The following is a 17,942-nucleotide window of genomic DNA, read 5'->3' on the forward strand; positions in this document are numbered from 1 at the left end:
TCTCATTTTAAGATTGAATGAGTGGATGCATATTAGCAACATTGAATCATGCAACGCTTTGTAACAATGACTGAAATGTTTGATTGAGTTGTTTTTTTTTTATATATTAAATGTAATCATGATTTTACAGGTTTTATATTTAAATGACCTTACACATATGGCTGTTGCCTAAGTTCTCATGTGAATTGATTAGAAATTTTATAATAAATGCTTTTAAAAAAAAAAAAAAAAGATTGTGATCATAATAGTTTCTCAGTTTGGGGGAAAGGGGACTCTTTGGAAAATATAGAAGATTTAATAAGGTTCATGGAACATTGTCATAATTGCCTCCTAAACTGGAATTCAGCTCCAGTTTACCACTTTTTAGACTTGCAAATGGTGTCAACTGGTGAAAGCTTTCCCTGCTCAAAATTACGACTTTTGAGTGAAATGGAATATGGCATAATACAGCAACACTGGAAAGAATTGTTTGTTTTTAGACTATCATATAAACTGGAGTCCAAGTTGAAACGTGTGTGTGTGTGTGTGTGTGTGTGTGTGTGTGTGTGTGTGTGTGTGTGTGTGTGTGTGTGTGTGTGTGTGTGTGTGTGTGTGTGTGTGTGTGTGTGTGTGTGCGCGCGCGCGCGCGCGCGTGCACAAAGTGAATAATACATGACCTGTGATTCATGGTCTCCCCAGTCTGTGACGCCCCATCATTTTGCCTTAAAACCAAAACCGGAAGTTTGGGTTTTGTTTGGGCCTCCCTCTGCCGGGATAACGCCTCGGCGCATCCGCGGCACAAACTATCAAATTGCGTCCACCTGCACCTTTAAGAAGAGGGGGCGTGTGGTCGGGGAGGCGGAGCCTTGTTTCATTTGAATATGCAGCAGCAGCAGCAGCTCCGAGGCTCGACTCAGATGTTTTTCAACCCGAGTGGGGAGTCCTGGACGCGGTGCCGTGGTCGCTGTTCGTTCGCTCGGGGATCCAGCAGCGTCGGACGATTGACGGCAACTCCCTCCGCCGCATGCGCGCCACCTCACGCACGGGAGCTCGCCCCCGCTGCCGCCACCGCCACCGCCGCCGCCGCCGCTGCTGCTCGCCTTCAACATGGACCTACACATTCTGGACCACCGGCTGCGGGTCACCAGCATCTCCAAGAGCGGCCTGGTGCACTTCACACACCCGCTCATCAAGCTATTGTTCCTGCGGAACAGGACACGGTAAGGACCCAGCAGCCCTCCACACACCCGGCTCTGGGGCTCCTCGGCTGGGTGTTTTGCCTGTGCATGCCCGGCCTCGGTACCTTTGAATGGCTCGTTGCTAAAGTGAGCAGCAGCAGCAGCAGTAGTTGACTCCGCCTTTCCACTGAGAGGAAAACAAACCCGCTGAGCTCACTGCTTGTTTTTCCTTGTTTTTGAGTCTCCACTCCTTTATTTGGATACAATAGTGCCGGTTTATTTTCGCCTAAGCTGAACATCTGGGACTTGCAGCTTCCTCTGTCTGTCATGTGTTGGCGGAACCTCGTGTCTCCACTCGGACGACCTCCCCTTCTCTCTCTCCCCCCCCCCCTGCCCCCCGTGACCTGCTTTCCACCCAAAATCACCATCCAGTGTGTTTCACTTGTCCCCATGTCATGTTGGCATTAGGAGCAGTCTGCACTTAATCCCTCTCACATCCTCTCATTGTTATGCAATTGCATATTGCTCTCGCTGGCCCACATATGCACGAAGGAGAGGAGCTCAGTGCCTTTGAGCAGGGCAGCATCTCTGTCACTGTGTGGGCACAGTTAAAACCAAGGTGGCCTGAATGTTTGACTAGCAAACTGCTCCATCAAAGGTATTTTTGATATGAACTTCGACCCCAAGTCCTGTGGGAGCATCACCTGTCAGTGGTTTTAGCCCTCTGTTTACAGCCTATTGCCAAAATGAGTGTTTTGTTGGATCTCTACTTTTTTTTTTGTAAAGGAGTAAAGGGGTTGAATCAGTACTTCTACTTTTTTTTTTTTTACCAGAGTACTTTTACACAAGTATCCATACTTTTACCATCCGTGCTTCTTACTCAAGTGAACGCGTGACAAAGCTGCTGAAACCTTTTGAGTGTTTTCACTGCAGCCTCCAGACCATCCAGAGTTGAGTCTTGATTCAATGGCACATTTCCCAATAGCCCAGCACAGTTGGATCCCAACACACTGATTGACACACACACACACACACACACAATGATTCATAGTGGAGCCATAGTGAGGCAAAGCATCAGGTGGTGACATGTCCATGGTTGTGATCGTCCGTGTTGATGCAGTGTGTCATGAAAGTTTTCCATCAGCTCCATAAACGGAAGATAAACTCATTCAGTCGGTGTTGCAGTCGGGCTGCAGGGATTTTTGTAAAGGGGCCAGCTTAACTTTAGCGCCACCTGGTTTCCAATGACTCGATTGACTGCTGAGAGACAACCTCACCTCCCTTGATTTAGTCCCCCTAGACAACATGTGGAAATTACAGGCATTTTCACTGCATACTGTAAACACAGGGCTAAATAAATAACCTGTTTTCTAGAGTTTTGGATAATTAGTCTCGAAGCTAAAAAAAGAAAAAATAGACGTAAAAGTAGGTTTAATGCGGTACTTTACTGAGATGACTATAATTCACTGTATAATGAAATCAGCTGCTGTTGCAGCAGAAGGCTTCATTAGTTTGGAACGGTCGGGCCCGTCTTCCACAACAACAACACTCTTGTAATTGTGCAGCCTTGACACACTTTGCCTGGTTTTTTTCCTGTCCTTTATCCTCATCGCCAAGCCAGAGACAATGTCCACTGGTTGAGTGCTGGCGCTGATGGCTGACTTCACAAACAGACAGACTGGCTGGCTGCCTGCTTGTCCCAGCTCCCTTTCCGTGGCCCCTCCATTCATCAGAGCTACAGCACTGTGCTAAATGTTAAGGAGGAAATCACCCCGCAGGTGCCTTTTGAGAACCTTTCGCGCCGTAGTTTGTCCTCCATCTTCTACTGACAACTCTGAGCTCTGTGGAGGAGGTCACATGACCTTTACGTCATGTCCGACTCGGTGTGATGGCTGGCAGGGTTTAGTACTAACAAGTCAAATGTGAACACAGAGGGAAGTTTACTGTACAGTACTATTGTACTGTGTGGTACTTTACTGAACAATACCGTATGATCCTGTACTGTAGTGTATGATACTGTGAGCTACTATATGGTACTGTACTGTACACACACCTCCTCCTCTTTAGTGTTGACTCAAGGAGAGCTAGAATTTAATGGGGAGTTTGTCCTAATTTTTAAATTTCATCCAGAGCCCATTTGTTGTTTGAAAAAATAAATCAATGTGTATTTTGGGAAACTGAACTGTTCCTCTTTTTTGTTTTGTGAATAGTAGCCATCTCTTGGCATTTGGTTAGGGCAAATCTTCAGATAAAATTGGTTGAATCCAGTTTTCTTACTTCCAGGTGTGCACAAACTACAGGTGAATCTAAATTTAAAAAATGAATAAACATAAATATGTTAGCGGTTAGCGGTGTCGGTCTTGAGATGCAGGAACTTATCGGTATCGGCTTGAAAACACATCTCGTGCATCCCCAGAGTTTTCCACAGTCATGGTTGGAGCCCTCGCTCAGTTACACCTCCTCCTCCACCTCCTCCCCATCCTGCACCTCCTCCACCTCCTTCCCTTCCTGCTCCACCTTCTCCTAACATCCTCATCCTCCTCTTGTTATTCCTCCTGCTCCTCTTCACCCTCCTCCACCTGCTCCACCTCCTCCTCACCCTCCACCACCTTCTCCTCTTAATCCTCATCCTCTCTGATAACAGCAGAAGCTACTGGGGGGTGGGGGGAAACTATTGTTCTTCAAACCGGAGGTCAACCTGTGGAAGCTGATTTATTTCTTTCCTCCTCTCTCTTTGGGAAGCGGTAGTGAAGTTGTCCGAGTCCTCACTCTTTTCTCTCTACGCTCTGGTCGTGTTTCCTCAGCCGGAGGCATTGGCCACACAAGACCGCCACCGCCCCACCTTACCCACCTTGCCACTTCCTGGGACCCCCCCCCCCCCCGCCCCCTCCTTGCAGCCCAATCAAAGTCCAAACTCTCCCACGCTCCATTTTCAAGTTTTTTGTTTTTTTTTGTCCATGTTTCTCCCTCGGTACCAATCACTTCCTCTAGACTGCAGAGATTTTCCGTCTCCTGCTGTTTGGTGTCACTTATTGCCTTAGGCAGCAGGATTTTGTTTGTCCAGCTGGTTACCAGCGAAGATCACACGCGGTCTTGGATCCTTTAAGGCCATGAGGCTTTGTCACACGGCGCCGTGCAACATTTTGACAAGTTAATCAGTTGATCGATCAACGGAGTGTTGGTGTTATTTGAAATAAAATGATTCATTTATACTGTTAGCTCAGTCAATTTACGCTAAATGCTGATTGAAGTATTAAAGTTGAAGTCAATTTTACTTCCTGGATTTGATTTCAACCATGGAACGGAGTCACTCCATCCGTCCAACCAGCCTGCAGGTGGTTTCATGGTGGAAGTAAGCAAAACCACAGCAAAGACCATGAAGTAGAAGCTGCTACAACACAACACAGGTTGCTGCTAAAGAGATTAGCATAGAGCTAGCTGCAGTATTGGAGTTTTTGTTTTTGTTTTAGCAGAAATTTCATCTCATCCTCTGCTAGTTTTACGGAACTTCTGAAGACCAAAGGAATAGTTAGTCTGACCAGTTATAGTTGCAACCGTGGTGATAGATTTCTTCATTGCGTTCAGCGTGATTGGATTGGCAACAGGCCCACTGTCGACCAATCAAAAACCTCTCAGAGCCACACGTCAACGTTTGATAGTCACTCATCACTCACACGTCCAAGATAACAGAAGACACAGCAGAAGGACTCGACACTGGAGCGCAAACAAAGACATGTTTGATTGAACAAACAGTCCTCACAAAGATGTCGTCGAGGGGAAGGGAGGGGAGGGGGGGGAGGATAGAGGAGGAAGAGAGGTTAGGGGGAAGAGGAAGGGAGGTTGTGTTCCTATGGTCTCTATCCAGAGTTCTGAAAGTTTGCGCTAAACAAGAAATGTGAATGAGTGTCCAGAAGTGGGTAAGAGGAAATCTGTTCGCAGAGTTTGACAACAGACGTTGCTGCTTGACTTTTCTTCAACCTCTTTGGTGACCTTCTCACTGAGACGGAAACCAGGCTGGAGGCCTGAATTGTCCTTTTTATACACACACACACACACACACACACACACACACACACACACACAGCATGGCCAAGGAGACCAACCAACAGTTCAGATGGTGCCACCTGGTGTTGACTGTGTGCAGGTGTTTTTATTGGCCACATTTTGACCCTCGCTGTGCTTGGAAGACCAGCAGGAGGTCAAAGGTCAACAGAAAGTGTGCCATGGATGGCACCACTGAGCTCACCCACCACCACAGCTCTCTTTCTCTCTCGCTCTCTCTCGTGCTCTCTCTCTCACTCTCTCTCTCACTCTCTCTCTCCCTCTGTCTTTGTGCTGGATGAGGTTTTGCTGAGTCAGGAAGTCACTCTTGGCTCGACTGCTCTAGTCTGGTGGGGGCTGCTGGTTGGAGGAAGAGGAAGGTTTTTCTTCCAGTTCAGCTGGAGACGGGGGAGAAAACAGGAATATCTCGCCCTTCCTCTTGGGGCGTTCACAGATTACTGTCCCTGGGCCAAAGTTCTTTTTTCTTTGTGCTGCTCTCAGCAGAAAAGCACACATTATGTGTTACATGTTGTGGCCACTGCTTTATTCACTCGGGTGGCTTTATTATTATTCTTTGGCCCAGAGTGGGAATACATGATGTGCATGACTTTTATTATCAAGAGGGCAATTTGAGTTACAGCAGGCAGTGGTTTGAAGTGTAAAACATCATCACCATCATAATTACCTTCCACCGGCAGCATTCACTGCTCAGATGGAGGCAGGGACGAAGTAGAATTTGTACCTGTGTTTTGTGGTCAGAGGGACACACAGGTGAAGGCCAGATGGCAACAGCATATGCTCAGAACTGAGTTGGTGGGCACTATCCCAACGGATGGATTGAGCCTTTTTGACCAGAACAAGGCTCTTCAGTTGGATGCCAGTAATTTTAGAAGCAGTTTTCACGATTCTCCCAAGGGAATTTTTTACTGTGTCTTTGATGGCGACATTACCGTACCAACAGATAAGGGGGAAGGAAATAACAGAATGCACATGGAGAACAACAAATTCATCAAGTTTTTGTAGATAGTTAACACAGCTAATAATAATAATAATAATAATAATAATAATAATAATAATAATAATGATAATAATTATGGAGCTTCAGTTGGGATAGATGTGAAACCTGCACGGCAAATGAATGGAAACATTTTTCAAGAAGAACCAGAAGCCATTTCGGCTGAGGAGAAATTGAAACTTGAAGAATGTTTACGTAAAAAAAAACAACACTTTGATTGGCAGTTTGTCACTTTTCAACCACGTCCATCTCAAAAATCCACTCTCAAACATTTAACCCAGGGGTGGGCAAGCTTTTTGACTGGTGGGGCCTCAATGGATTCCAAAATTTGACAGAGGGGCCGGAGCAGACGGAAAAAATATATCATGAGAGATGTAAAAAAAACATGCGCTTTATTGTCTATTGAAAATGAACAAAGGCAAGGTTACAACAAAATCTGCGTCTTTGAAGCTCTACGGCATTTAGCTCTTTATTGAAATGACTCAAACACAAAGAATGGATGAAATACAGCTATTTTATGACTTACTATTAATATAATTTCTTCAAGTTCTGCGGCTCGGATTAAACCTGACTTCTGTTTTGTTTTTGTTGTTTTTTTCCAAATATGGGTAGCTTACTTTACGGAAACACCAACCTCAGCCAGTCATCACTGGATGGTCTGGTCATCATCTCCATCACATCTGGCACCAACTGCAGTTTCTCACTGTGATGTTTTCACAGTCAAATCTTGTTTGCTGCGGATGAAAATTGCATTTTTCCACTCTTCTGTTTGGCCTCTTAAGTTTTTGTTTTTTTTTCTCCTTCCAGATGTAAGTTTTTCAGTCTCACTGAGACTCCGGAGAACTACACAGTGGTCCTGGATGAAGAAGGATTTAAAGGTAAGAACACAAGCGGACCTGATTTGTTTTTTCCTTCCCGAAATCCCAACAATTCTGAATTATTATTATATTTTGATCCTGGTTTTAAAATCTGTAACAGGTATACTTGTTAACTCAACTTCTTTGCTGCTCAGAATATTTGACTTGAAAGGATTTGTGTAATGAATTAATGAATTGATTGAAGTTCACTCAGAATTGAGTTTTCTGATAACAGGGAGAATGATTTGTCCTTCCCCAGTAGTGACCCTGATGAAATCATTGATTCTTTTTTATTTTTTTTTTACTACTTGAAATGGGGTTTGTCAACACATTTCCAGCAGTTCTTAGAGCTTTTATCTTAAATAGGAACATACTCCTGATTTAATCTGCTTTGATTTTAAACCTCTAAATCAAGGGATTTAGAGGTTTAAAATACATCTTACATTTTAATGCCTTGATATTTCCTGAAGTTGCAATTGTTTCTTTATTATTATTTTTTTTTTGTGTGGTGTTACTGTTCTGGGTGGGTTAGCGCTATGTCTGAAAATGGTAACAAAATTTTGTATAAAATATATTTTAGAGTAGATCTTCCAAACATTTTGATCTGCATTTCATCTGAAGTTGGTTTGAGATAAACCCAAATATGGTCATATGTATGCAGACATAATTATTATTGTAGACAGTTCACCCTTTAAAGGCCAATTGTGTAAGATTTATTGGCGGAGAGCATATTGCAAACAGTGTTGACAATATTGAGTCCAGTAATGTGATTTAGGAAGAGAAAAGCATCTGAGCCACTGTGGAAACTTGGCCCCACAAAATGGCCACTGCCTCCTGACTGAAGAACATAAAAGAACAAAAAACACAGCAAAACAAAGCATGCTTCAGTTCTTCTTAATTATATCACATTTCATTAATCTTTCATGATAACCATTAAATAGTTTGCCCTTTAGTATTTTTTTGGAACTCAGCAGAGATCTACACATTTTCACATCATCACTGATCATCACCCAATTCCACAATTTAACTCTCCAAAGACGCACGTCTACATTTAACATTGGTCTTCACGTTACTTCACTCAAACCTCAGAACGTATATTTATTTCTCTCAATTAAAAAAAAAAACTTTTGGGAATTGGGACAAGCCTTCGTGCAGTGCTATGACGCAACTGGCCTTCAAATGCATGCTTCGAAGGATGCAGACCCTGAATTGAGACACAGTTCTGGTGTCTCTTTCCCTCTGCTTCCTGTTTACTTCCTGTAGAGACACACCTGTTTCCCATGCAGCTTTCTGCTTCCAGCCAGGGTCTCTCCCCCTCTCTCTCCCTCTCTCTCTCTCTCTCTCTCTCTCTCTCTCTCTCCCTCTCTCTCTCTCTATGCTGCTTCCCTGCCAAAGCTCTCAAACTTTCAAAACATTGAACCACCTCTGAGCCTGAAATGCACTGCTGCCAAACTTTATGTCAAGTGTTCGTGGCTGTGGTGCTGTTAGAAGTGCTGCATCATCAAAATACACACTTGCTGCAGTTTTTACAGTTCGATACGTTTTTCAGTTCTATGAATATGGAACAAAAAAGAAATACCACACAAGAGCCCTTTGTTCAGCTCTTGTTTTAATTCTAATTCTGTCTGTTCATTTAAAGACTTCTGGAGTTGAGGGTTCAATGTGAAAGATAACGTAATTTTTTTTTTTTATGAGAGTAATCTAATTTTTAATTATTACTTCTTGTCTTCCTTCCTCCTTCCTGTTACTCACTTCCTCCTTTGCAGGACTTATTTCCTGTTTATGCTTTGTTGTTACAGCACTACAGCATTATTATCATGAAAAAAATTAAATGAGTATGATTATAATTACAACAATAATAATAATAATAGTTATTATCATTATTATTATTATTATTATTATTATTATTATTATTATTATTATCATGCATGAAGAAAAATTAGTAATTACATTTTAAAGGTCCCATTTTCTCTGCTTTCACATATTTTTCATCCAGGATTGCCTGAAAACCGTTTCCTGCTAAAAACCTCCACGTCACACAATCCCACACAGATCATTTCAAAGTGAAATAATATAAATTCCCACTAGCTGTGACATCTTGGATGTCTTTCCACTTTTTAAAGAATAAATACATAAATAGGACATTTGTCAGGAGCGGAACTCATGCGTCGCTGCTGTTGTTGTTTGACCCCAGAGCTGCAGCCCTCGGAGCACTTGAAGGTGGAAGGATCTGTGTGGCTGCCGCTCAACGTGGCCTCCAGTGGAAATGTCTCCAGCAGCTCGCAGGCGGTGGGCGTGACCAAAATCGCCAAGTCGGTCATCGCCCCGCTGGCCCAGCAGCACGTCTCCGTCTTCATGCTCTCCACCTACCAGACCGACTTCATCCTGGCAAGTTCCATCCTCTGCTGCCTTCTGCTGCCCCCTGCTGCACTCTGGCTCAAGACCAAATGCATTTTTGATCTCTTCCAAAAAATGGTTTCAGTCTCCAGTCTGAACCGTCACGATGCGTCTAGTTTGTCGGGGTTCCTGGCGGAGTTGACCTTTGACCTCCAGGCAGGCAGGAGACAAACATTTGAGTCCGTGTTCAGCTGAAGCCCTCCCAAGTCGACCACATAGGGAGGCTGAGTGGGCGGAAGTGGATGAGAGCTGGTCAGATGTCGGGCTCAGCCACTCACAGCTGAACTCTTTAAGCGTTGCAAAAAGAAAAAAAAAGAAAAAGAAACCTCTCTATGGACTCATGGAGGGGGCGGAAAGCACGAGAGTAAGCAGTCACGGGTGTTTGGTGTCTCCAGGTGAGAGAGCAGGACCTGTCGGTGGTGGTGCGCACCCTGGAGGAGGAGTTCAACATCTACAGGGAGGTGGACGGAGACTCACTGCCCCTGCGCTCGCACGACCGCTGCAACGGCCGCCAGTCCAACGGCAGGGAAGGTAAAAAAGAGTCACTCCGAGTCGCTCCTCTGAGTCACTCCGAGTCGTTCCGAGTTGCTCCAAGTCTCCTCAGGGCCAAAGGTCACGTGACCAAAATGGACGACGTGTCAAAAACTTGTTGACTTCTTAGTTTCTCAGTTTGAGCTTTTTTATTTCACTATGAATTAGTGAACCGTTCATTTGCTTGTTAACGCAAATAACTAATCAACCAATCACGCGGCAGCCACTCAACACCGTTACTGCTGGTGATGTTTACTCGCAATACAGCAGGAAATATGTTGTTCACTGACTCCGCCCCCTTTGGCTCCTCCCCCTCAGTCAAAGGTCACCACCCAACATCACGGAACATAAAATCTAGTTCCAATGCAGGCCGGAGAACATTCACAAAGTTGTGTATTTTAGAGAAACATTTTTTTTCAGTGACTGTGTATCAGAGGACCAATCACACTTGTAGCAGCCTGGCTGCAGGTCAAAGATAAGATCCAGTGTTGAAGGTCCCCGCTGAACAGTAGATAATGAGACGGGGCTGATGAATGTACAAGCAAAAACGAAATGCTGCATCACCTCTCTGCCCATTTGAGAAAAGGGGGCGGGGACTTTTGAATGGCCTTACCATTTTTACACAATCTTAATAAATATATTTTTTCTATTTAGTGTTGGCATTGTCATACTTGACCCGAATGAGCAAAGAGGCATCATGTTGCAAAAACCTCCAGTTGGGGGCACTGTTTTTTATTTGTTTTTAAGAAATGAAACTGGAGACTTCAGAGTGAGGATGACACAGGATGTGGCAAAACCTCTGATCTCTGTGGAGCCCAGTTGATCAACCTCCAGCAATGAGAAACAAAATATCAGGCTTGAAGGACTTATCGCGAAAAGCTTCCACCCTCTCAGTCTCTCACCCCGGAGGAGGAGGGTGAGGTTTTGTGTCGGTCAAAGAAAACCTTGTCCTTATTTCGTTCTTCACCAAACTTTCTTCACCAAATTGTGCTTCTGCTTTGGGAAACACAGTTTTTTTTCTCTGTTTCTAGTGATGCATATTTTCTTGCAGCTGTCGTGACACAATTTCTCAATTTTTTTTTTATTTTACCTTACTTGTCTTCTGTTTTGTTGTACAAAATGTACATTTTTCCTCACAATTTGTGTCCACCGTGTCAGTGAACTCCGGAAATTTGAAGAGTTTATCCTTCACTTGTTGCACTCTCCCCACTTTTCAGAAAATCAGGTCCAAGAAGGCATCACTCCTCACATTTTATTTTTGCAGGAAGCTGCAAACAGAAGGCTAAATATGCGTTTTTATAATATACACTGTGTGTGTGTGTGTGTGTGTGTGTGTGTGTGTGTGTGTGTGTGTGTGTGTGTGTGTGTGTCCAGCCCTGCACCCCAAGCTTCACCCAGTGCTGATCCCCCAGAACCGGTTCTGTGTGGTGTCCTTGGACCCGGACACGCTGCCCTCGGTGGCCACCACCCTCCTTGACGTGCTCTTCTATTCCGGCGGCAGGTCAGACCGGCAATGCCTCTGTTGTGCCACAGGGTGGCAGCGTGTCATCGAGCCAGAGTTGTGTGAGGCAAATGATCCGCTGGCAGCCTCGTCACATTGATTTGACTCATTTGATCATTTTATTTTTATTCTGCTCAGGAAGGATTCAGTTTCTCTTCTATACTAACCTCTCCAAAATATAATCATTTCAAGAAATAGGATATAAAAATCTGAGCTCAGGTTGAAGCGGGGATGGAAAATGGATGGATTGATATAAAATGCAATCAAAATTAAAGCAGTAAATGTTATTGTGTGTCTAAAGTCACTCACTATTATTAGATTTTATTTCTCTATTATATCTCTTAATTGATCCTTTGGGCTGTTTCCCATCAAATTAATTGTAGGTGAACTGAATGTGAACTGATCAGTGGACTGTTCTCTTTATATCTCCTTCAATTATCTGTCACTCCTTATTACGTCCAGTTTCTTCTTCTTCAAAGTCAAAAATTCTTCTTCTTCTCCTTCTTCTTCTTCTTGATCGCCTTTGACCTCTGACCTCTACGTCTCCTGCTCTCCAGCCCCAGAGAGGACGAGCAGGTGTCTGCCAGTCAGGAGCTAGACTGCATCAAGTTCTTCTCCTTCTCGCTCATCGACGGCTACATCTCACTGGTGATGGACACTGCTGCTCAGCGCCAGTGAGGCTTTACACCCGCTCACTTGTCCGTCCTCCACATCTTGCTGAACCCAATGTGCGAGTGATTCTTTTTCTCGGTGGATGTGCAGGTTCCCGGCCGAGCTGCTCTTCACCAGCTCCTGCGGGGAGCTGTGGAGGATGGTTCGCATCGGAGGGCAGCCGCTGGGCTTTGGTGAGGATCTTTGTGTCTTTGCTTTCTAAGACTCATTTAGACTTATCAATTTGGACGTATTGGCCAATGAAATGAAAGCCGGCCCTTCGAGTGCCAGATAATTGCACTTAGCACATTGATTTTGGGTATATTTTCATTTCTGGGTTTTTTTTTTTTTTTTTCATACTTTCATTTTTTCTTTTGCAACATTAACAACAACAAAAAAAAACAATACTACCGAAAACAAAGACTACCATCAAGATAATAACACGCTGGGTTGCCATGATGTCTCCACAGTTCGTTCTATATTAGCGTCGACACTCCTCTCGATCATCTTCTGAGTCAGTCGCTCCATAGCGTATATTTCAGACACAGTTTTCTGCCAGTCATCATGCGTTGGTGGATCTGGTTTACACCACTTCCTCATCATTGCCTTCTTACAAGCTACTAACAAGATGTTCAGTAGATATCTGTCCTGTCACACATCCTGTCATATTGCCAGAATACAATAACATACATGTCCTAGGTGCCACATAACCCAGAATTCTGACAATAATCATCATAAATCCTGTGAATATTTTCCCAAAATGTTATCATTTTTAAACAATACCAAAAACATGGGAATGATCTACATTTATATCTCCACATTTTCTCCAACATGGCTGTGGTATAAATATTTGCTGCTAATTTTGGGTGTGATCAAGAGTCTAATTTAGTTCTTTCAACAATATAACCTCCAGGTTCTTGACGATGTGGTTGATTGTTGTGATTGCCAAAACTGCAAAACCAATCATCTTCAGAAATATTCACACCTGGTTCCCTTTCCCATTGAAGCTTAACACATGAGGTTGTATTCCCCCTCCTCTCCATTAAATGGCCATATATTGTAGAGCTCATTCTATATGTGTTTGAGTTGTAGATTCCACATATAGTCCTGATTATCCCATTTTTATCCAGATTTACCTTGAGTTTCAACTCTGTATCATAGAAGTCCCTCTTTTAAAGATATCTGAAATGATCTTGGTTATCTATCAATTGTTTTTGTTTAATCTCTTGAAAACTCATGCAATTCCCATTTACTGTAACTGTACACATTGCTGTTATTGCCCTTGGAATCCATTGTTTAAACTTCTGGTCAAGAGAACCAGGGGTGAAACTCTGATCATATCCACCGAATCCCTCCAAGCTCTTTCTCCAGTTTGTGCTTTCTTCCAATATCAAACCACTGTCCCAGTTTAAATTGGGTGATAGTATCCACCTGTTCAATTCCACACATTGTTTCATCTCTGCCTCCAATAAGACTGATTCATAAGATAAGGTATAGGAGTACAATACTCCCATACCTTATCTTATGAATTGTCCTGTCCGCCTGCTGTTTGTGTTTATTCTGTTTGCCAACAATTTAGCTTCTCTCGGCCCGACCTCATGGTATTATCACTTTAGAAATCTTGTCTTCTTTTCAATTTCTGTGGTTAGAATGCTCTTTATATTATCCCTAATTTCTTTCCTTCTTGTAAGCAGTGAGGGGTCTTGTGTAGTTTTATGCTGTCATTCGATTTTGAGCAGCTTCTCTTCTTTCCTTCTCATGGAATTTCCCTTTGAGCATTTTTTAATTGCTGCTCTATTTGCAACACGTTTTGCTCTCATAACTGCTTTAAGAGCATCCCACCAGATAACTGGGATAACCTCTCCTTTATTATTTTTCTTTTACATACATTGTGATGTCTCTGAGATAAACTACACAATGATCTGAAACATCTGCTTCCTGAATTTGACGCTTCTTTAGTGTCACCTATATCCCAAATTCCTTAAATATTGTCTCAGTCATTTCAATAACAAGCCTCCACCACATACCAGGATTCCCTCCGTTTCCAATATCATGGTATCAAGCAAGGTTTGAAAGAGTTGCTTTCCGCTGTTAGGGGGGTGCACATCCACTAACTAATGTCACCATTTTGTTTTCCAGCTTTCCTTTCACAGGAATCAATCTCCCTTCTTTATCACTAATTTCTTTGACACATTCAAATTTCACTGAATTGGGGACAAGTATGATTACACCTCTCTTACATCCATGGTAAAAAAAAAAAAAAGAACTGTAAAATGAATTTGTATAGCCAAATCTCTTGAGTTTCTCACTTTGCTGTCGAGACAGATGAGTTTCCTGTAAATATATAAAGTGAGGAAAATCCCACTTACACAACTGTCCAACATTTAGCATTAAAAAAGAAAAAAACAATGACCCTCTGGTCGATTTTACAGAACCCCCGGCGGGCTGCAGATCGGTACCGGTCCATAGGTCATTTGGTACCAAGCCACACGGAAAGAATAATTAACTTCTGTTAAATTGATTCCGTTTTATTTATTAGCTGAGTCGGAACAATTTTATTTCGAAAAATTGCCAGATTCTCTCCGTTGCGTCAATCTGTGGCTCAACTCTTGACGCACGTCAAGGCGCTTGTCTCGTGCACGTGATGCATTGCCGCTAGATTAAACCCACGAGCCAGCAAGATAGCGAGCAACACGAGTGGAAACAAATGTCTTTGGAAAGAAGAGTAACATGGGCTTTTTTTCTTTCTCAATACTCCAAAGGCCGCCGCCTCGATGACCTTCATTTCATTTCCCCTGTTTCACCATGTATGAGTATCTCGTCCATATAGACCTCTGCCCCCTCAAGTCCTGTCAAAGTCTCTGCCGTTTCTCTTCGGAAGATTTCGGGAGCGCTCGATATTTCAAATGGGAGGCAGCGAAAGCCCTATCTTCCAAATGGAGTGAAGAGCCTCGTGCTGTCTTCATGCAGTGGCATTTGGTAGAACCCGCTTGCGGCGTCCAGTAGTGACGCGAAACACTTTGTATCCATCGAGTCTCTGCATCGATTCTTCAACAGTGGGCAGTGCATGCTTTTCCAGTTCCGCTGCACGGTTCAGCTTCCTGAGGTCCGCACTGCAGCGGACCTCCGTCTTGTTGCAGAATAAGTGCTTCGCATTCGATTCATTTCATTTCTGGAGTGACCGAAGCGCACAGTCACAGACCTAGGTGTATTTTTGGCCGTGCGTTGTGAGGCAAGTGCGAAATGGCAGAAAGGGGGGGGCCAGGGCTTCTGCAAGTGTGGGTGCCGCGTCGGTGGAACAAACTTCTCAAGGAAATGGAGTGGAACTGATCCTGCGTGCGTGCGTGCGTGCGTGCGTGCGTGCGTGCGTGCGTGCGTGCGTGCGTGTGTGTGTGTGCAAACCAAGCTAAAAGTGTTCACAGTAATTAATATGTAATATTTTCACATGTATTTGCTAAATTAGCTGTGATTGTTGTGCCTTTTCTTTCACTTTCACCTTCAGTCCATCGTGTGTGTCTTTCAGATGAGTGCGGCATCGTGGCCCAAATCTCTCAACCTCTTGCCGACGGCGATATCTCAGCGTATTACATCAGCACCTTCAGCTTCGATCATGCGCTGGTGAGTCCCTTCAGTGTGTTGGAGCCTCGAGCTGCTCCAGACGCCAGAACCAGAACCAGAACCAGGACCGACTGTGACTGTGACTATGTGGCATCACAAACTCGGCACATGAATAAATAGGCCGTCGTCGCTACCGTCCAATTAGATTAAAGTGTGAGTAAATGTGTGCCGAGCCGGCGGTGGAATCTTTGTGTATTACGAATATGTGGAATTTTATTTTGACTTCATTTTTGTTTTTAACCTCTTACCGACACCGCATGACTGTCAATATGATGCACGTCAGCATCAGTCGTCTTTCTAAAAATAACTCAAACTCAAAACCTTCGTTTGTCACCAATGGGGTCGGTGACACAAAGCGGTAAATTATTGGAAACATGAGGGTGACCTCAAGAAGCACAGACCAAAAATACATCCAACGGATGAAGATCAAATGAGCCACCACCTCATGGCTGCGGAAAAACCAGCTGGGCCGATAAGATGAGAAGTGAAGTACAGCCAAACATTCTTGAAAACCTCCACTGTCGCTATCAAAAGTTGTAAAAGTGATCACTTTCAACAGCCATTAAACATGTTTGGACAGGGCAGGTGTGAGGTGCCGAGGAGAACATATACACACATGGACACACACACACACACAAACACAAACACAAACACGGCTTCCTACTCAAACTGTGTTTGACCTCTGAAGCTTTGAATAGAAAGGAAGAGAAAAGTGGCGGCTGCCGTGCATTTCCGGAACAAAAACACCAAAGGAGTGTGAATCTGTCTTGCGTCTGCCCAGTTCACTGACACACATGTTATTCCAAAGGTTTTTTTTGTTTGTTTTTTTTACTTAACGGGGCACCACTGTCACCTTCAAACACTTTGTTTGTCCAACTTTTCTTTGAGGTCCCTGAAGAGGACATAGTGAGCGTGACCCACCTGCTTCAGCACCAGCGGAAAGAACCGTCGTCCAGTTGATTTCAGGCCCAGCGGGACCCTGACCCTTCACCCTGCTCCTGACCCTTCACCCTGATCCGGACCCTAATCCCAAACCTAACCCTGACCCTGCTCCTCAAACTGACCCCAACCTGGACCCTGCTCCTGACCCTTCACCCTGACCCGGACCCTAATCCCAAACCTAACCCTGACCCTGCTCCAGTGTGCTTCCAGTGGTTTTAAGGGGAAGGAGGCTACCACTAACCTAGCGCTGCGTCACCAGCAGTATTATTTCCCTCCAGCTCCGCTGTGACCGTGAGACCGTCAGCCTGCGAGCGGTGGGACTCTCGGAAGCCAGATGCTATGATTAGACCTGATGCTGATCTGCTGAGACCTGATACTGATCTGCTGAGATCTCTGACAAAGATGCGATGCACCGTCAGTCCGTCAGCACCGCTGCAACTCGGCCGCCTGCACATTGAGATATTCAAGCACAAACTGGAGGACGGAGACGTCCTGCAGCCAACAGCTGGACCTGCACACAGCGAAACACGTTGTAAAATATTGCCGGTGCCATTAAAAACACAGTTTAGTCTTCCAATAATGTCTTCAGGTTTAGAGTTGTTGTTGTTTTTTTTATTTTAGATTTTATCCAATACTGTTTGCAAGAATTACAATTTCCAGATGTGTGAAACTAAAAACGGGAAGAAAAACAGGACAAAGAAGAGTCAGCAGGACTTACACTTATTGGTTGAATTAGTTTAATGTGCAAGTTGTGCAAATATATTCAATAGTGTCCCATTTTATGATGAAGGTCAACATCTTTTTGGGTTTTTTTTTGGTTTTTTTTAACCCGAGGTCAATAACACTCTGTCTTATTTTTTGTTGTTTGCACAGTTTAATGAAACTAATAACACATGAATATTTTCTTTGGTACATTTACATTTTGTAGCTGTGTAATCTGTTAGCAACTGCATTTTTTGTGCTGCTTAGGTCAACAAAAAAAAGTATAATAAAGAATAAAGAAATGGGTGCTCGTACGTTTCCTGTCGCATTCAAACCGGTGAGACTCGGATTTTCCAGATGACGTAAAAGTGATTGGAATGAGTGATGGAAACATACCAACATGGGACTTTCTTCGCTTTTTCTTTCTTTTTTTTTTTTTTTACCTTGCATCTAAATAAAACCATGTCCATCACACTTATGATTAAAATGTTATGAACCAAATTAATGAGGTACATTGCGACTGTGAATGT

General features: G+C 43.7%; 1 protein-coding gene across 1 annotated transcript; it reads left to right on the plus strand.

The window, feature by feature from the left end:
* The first annotated feature begins 865 nt into the window (after positions 1 to 865).
* On the plus strand, positions 866 to 16,795 carry castor1 (cytosolic arginine sensor for mTORC1 subunit 1). Its single transcript, XM_076025824.1, has 9 exons — positions 866 to 1,199; positions 7,021 to 7,091; positions 9,265 to 9,458; positions 9,863 to 9,998; positions 11,373 to 11,499; positions 12,057 to 12,173; positions 12,262 to 12,344; positions 15,674 to 15,768; positions 16,657 to 16,795. The coding sequence occupies exons 1-9, from the start codon at positions 1,087 to 1,089 to the stop codon at positions 16,726 to 16,728; spliced, it is 1,008 nt and encodes a 335-aa protein (XP_075881939.1). The 5' UTR covers positions 866 to 1,086; the 3' UTR covers positions 16,729 to 16,795.
* Positions 16,796 to 17,942: the final 1,147 nt, after the last annotated feature.

This window comes from Nelusetta ayraudi, unplaced genomic scaffold, assembly GCF_046127955.1.
Source record: "Nelusetta ayraudi isolate G7.1 ecotype Tasmania unplaced genomic scaffold, CSIRO-AGI_Nayr_v1 ptg000018l, whole genome shotgun sequence".
Taxonomy (NCBI): Eukaryota; Metazoa; Chordata; class Actinopteri; order Tetraodontiformes; family Monacanthidae; genus Nelusetta; species Nelusetta ayraudi.